Below are 3,643 nucleotides of genomic sequence, written 5' to 3' on the forward strand. Positions count from 1 at the left end.
GAATCCGTAAATCCGTACAGCAGCGCTCGGCGACAACAACATTCCTCCAGATTCGGTACTTCAGTGCCAGAAATCTTGACCATGTCCACACACCACCGGTGAACCAACCAGCACATCATCCTCATGGCACACCATCCGTCCCTGGATGCCCCACGTCATCCTCTCAGTCCGCGACGTCACTTCCATATCTGCAACTTTCACTCTTCCTCACTCTCTCCATAACATCTGATCCCACACCCCCAAACGACCCGGACACTTCACCACAAACACCGCAGAGCAGCCCCTGATAAGTTCGGATGCAGATACCGAAGTAGATATAGACACAAAAGCCCTAAACCCCACGCGAGGAATCGCAGCAACGCGCTTTCAGCAGGCCTTTCAGTATCCGTCAACAGTCATTGCAAAACATCATCCTTTGACGTCTCTCACCTCGTCAATTGAGTCGTGTCATGAACAAAAAAACGACCTGCTAGAATGAATCAGCAGATTTGAATCGAATGACAAAAAATGTTCCGAGCCGCTCATGTCACGGCGGATAGCAATCAGACTCCCTTCGTGCAGTGACTCCTGGATCGTGTAAAAGGGACATATAAATGACCTGTTCCACGTGAACGTCAACGGTGCGTTGAACGAGAGTTTTGACAAGAAGGATGTCTGCTTTCCCCGCCGATTCCGTTTCACAGGACCTTGTTACGCCACTGAAGGCATGATGGATGGAACAGAGCACCTCAGAACCAGGGTCAAGTAAGACAGACAACCAAAAAAGTTCTTCTGTGTTTTCTACTTCACTTGTCGTGGCCGCTATTGGGGAAACGCACGGGTACGGGTAACACCGCGGTTCATTGCTGACGGGTTTGGCGGGTACGGGTACGGTGTTGGATATTCATACCCGTGACCATACCGCGACCCTTTACCGCGGGTTGGCGGTGTTTAACGGGTATGACTTACCAAATCGGGAACCTTGACAGCCACTGAACACCGTACTATAATTCTCTGTGTCGGCTTACTCTGAGTGCTTGAGGATCACAACCCAATGCTATACTGATTTCTGTCATGTCTTTCGTGCCCCTGTGAATCATTAATCTAGCAATTTATCGAGCTGACACTTTGCTACAGAGAAGCTCGAGTCACTACCATAAAGCCAAGGCAAAAACTCGAGACCAGTAAGTCTACCAAATCGTCTCCATGAAAACCAAGCTCGCAAAGAAGGCATATGATGCCTCGTCTACCCACTCATCGTCTAAGTCTATCTCGTCGTCCATCTCTGAGAAGGCCAAGTCACTCAAAAAGGCTGTCGCAAAGGGTGCTAAGGCTCTGGCCCGCCCCTTGAAAAAGGTCAAACAGTCATTTGTGTCTCGGTCTGCTCGATCGAAACCCACAGACACTGTTGATCTCACACTTACACTTCGCCACCAGGCCATATCAAATGCTCCACCAATCTTTACATGATATATCTTAGTCACATACTGGTGCTGCGATGGCAAAATTCTTTCAAGCAATGCTTGAATGCTTTGGGCTAACAAAGAGAGCAAGCTGATTCTGAATATTGCAGAAATCACGCTAACTTGAAGATCATAGATTCTTGCAGTTAATGCTGATAATGCGACCGCAAATGATTCTCAAACAACAAAGCTCGCGAGCCTCGATAACTCATTTGAGTCTGTCAACTGTGTTCGATGTTTTAACCATACTCTCCAGCTTGCTGCAAAAGCTTTGCTGAAGCCATTCAACTCCGAGTCATTGTCAGCATCTGAAGCCGATGATGATGTGGATGGCATTAGACTATCTCTCCGTCCCAGGTATGCCACCCTCAAATCCTTTTTCAATCAATCAGTGCTTATTATCTCGCTCAGTAACATCAACTGCGGTTGAACGTGTCTTCTCGCAGGGCCGGCAGCTCCTTCATTTTACTCGCAACCGGCTCGCACCATCAACAATTCCTGCTTTTCTCTGCCTCGGAGCCTGGGGCAGAAGTGATCTTCTGGCGATGGAGGACCTTCTAGCCTCTGTAAAGAGTCGAAAACGGAAGCGAAATGAAGTCGAAGCTAAGGAGGACGACGAGGAAAAGTAGTAATATCTATTCAGTTGTTGTTAATACACTCTTCTTGGTAATGTACCCGCGGTGTTTTTCATCTAACCGCGGTGTTGACGGGTCGGTGTGTACCCGTACCCGTGACGGGTACGGTGTCAGCTTTCCGACCCGCGGTGTTACCCGTGCGGAACCCTAGCCGCTATTATGCAGAAGTAAGGAGAAGCACGAACGAGATTGAGAAAAACGGAGATGATCCTTACATCAAGATATACCACAATACTTTTCACGAATCCATCCGGCAGGTTCATGGAAGAGCACATGGAGGTCACTGTGACCACAGTATTGAGCTAGGGTAATTACCGGCAGGAAATGATCGATCACGGATGTATACCATACTACTCTTGATGGTTTTTACCGAGCCATGCTTGTCTCGGAGTGATAAGGCATGACTAGCATGAGCTCGAGGATGAGGGTCTTAGTAATAGTAGTCAATCGATGCAAGTTGAAGTGAACAAATTTGTAAACAAGCAACAATAAAAACGCCAGATCAGCTCCTTCCTCTTGAGCTCATGCCCGATGACCATTCTGGCAAGCCGTGCGTTGAATAATGGTGTTCCTCTGTTCTATAGGAACCGCGGACACGTTCAAGACATTGGAAGGTCCTACGGAAAGGCAGCCATTTGTTCAGCTGACATGTCGTATGCTCAGTGATCTTCCAACTGTATCCTATAGAAGACAAGACAGCCGTGCTCGTCTTTCAGTCGGCTATCCTGTCTTCCATAGTATCCATTTGTTCATCATTCAGGCCTCAGGCGGTACTGCTGTCTAATCATGCACAAAATATTCAAATTCAGGCCCTGTATGCATGATACCTTGTCGTCTGAATGGTATATTTGTAGCTGCCAATGGTATGTACATACCCGCACCTATATCGATTGCAAGGATGCTGGGCAACCCGTGGCACGCAGCCATGACTGCGGCAAGCTTCTGCTACTTATCCGACGGAATCAGTGCCCATTTGTCACCTTATGTTATGGCTGTGCTTATCGTGCTTCTTTTTCCCTTGATCCACGCTTACTACACATGTCTCTTATCATGCTATATTTAGTTCGGTATTACTCAGACGCCTCATTGCTTATGCATGTGCTTACTGATACATACCTATTATTATGTCACACCCTGTACCCAGTATACTATATAAACCCTGGCTAGGTGACGCTGATTCTTCAGCTTAACCTACGCTGGTTTTCCTCTGAACATCTGACTTGACTCTAAGTTACCTCTTCGGTACTTAGTCTTTACTTGAACTTGGACTGTTCTTTAGACTGTTGTCTAGAACGTATCAATAGACCTTTGGTCTTATTGGTTATTGTTTGCCTACGTTATACTTTGGTGTAACAAAAGGTTAAGCTCTATCACAAGACGACGCTACCTTCGTAGTCGTCACGAAACATCGTGGCTTATAGAGAACAATGACAGTACTCTTTGGAGTCGGAACAAGAAACAGAACACTTTTCTGAACCAGGATCTCCTGTCCAACAAGAAAACTGAATACATAACAGGATACAGGACCTGATCAACCAGGACCATTCGAACCCACCACCCAGATTC

General features: G+C 46.9%; 1 protein-coding gene across 1 annotated transcript; it reads left to right on the plus strand.

The window, feature by feature from the left end:
• The first annotated feature begins 1,345 nt into the window (after window positions 1-1,345).
• On the plus strand, window positions 1,346-1,953 carry EDB91DRAFT_335401 (uncharacterized protein). The gene is made up of 3 exons (XM_041326907.1): window positions 1,346-1,528; window positions 1,579-1,799; window positions 1,854-1,953. The coding sequence occupies exons 1-3, from the start codon at window positions 1,478-1,480 to the stop codon at window positions 1,870-1,872; spliced, it is 291 nt and encodes a 96-aa protein (XP_041177704.1). The 5' UTR covers window positions 1,346-1,477; the 3' UTR covers window positions 1,873-1,953.
• Window positions 1,954-3,643: the final 1,690 nt, after the last annotated feature.

Source organism: Suillus paluster, assembly GCF_016628075.1.
Source record: "Suillus paluster strain FC165 chromosome Unknown EDB91scaffold_23, whole genome shotgun sequence".
Classification (NCBI taxonomy): domain Eukaryota; kingdom Fungi; phylum Basidiomycota; class Agaricomycetes; order Boletales; family Suillaceae; genus Suillus; species Suillus paluster.

Coding starts and splice junctions, on each gene's coding strand:
- EDB91DRAFT_335401 (XM_041326907.1), top strand. CDS start 1,478: ATGGCAAAATTCTTTCAAGCAATGCTTGAATGCTTTGGGCTAACAAAG. Junction 1,529..1,578: donor GCTTTGGGCTAACAAAGAGA/GCAAGCTGATTC, acceptor TGAAGATCATAG/ATTCTTGCAGTTAATGCTGA.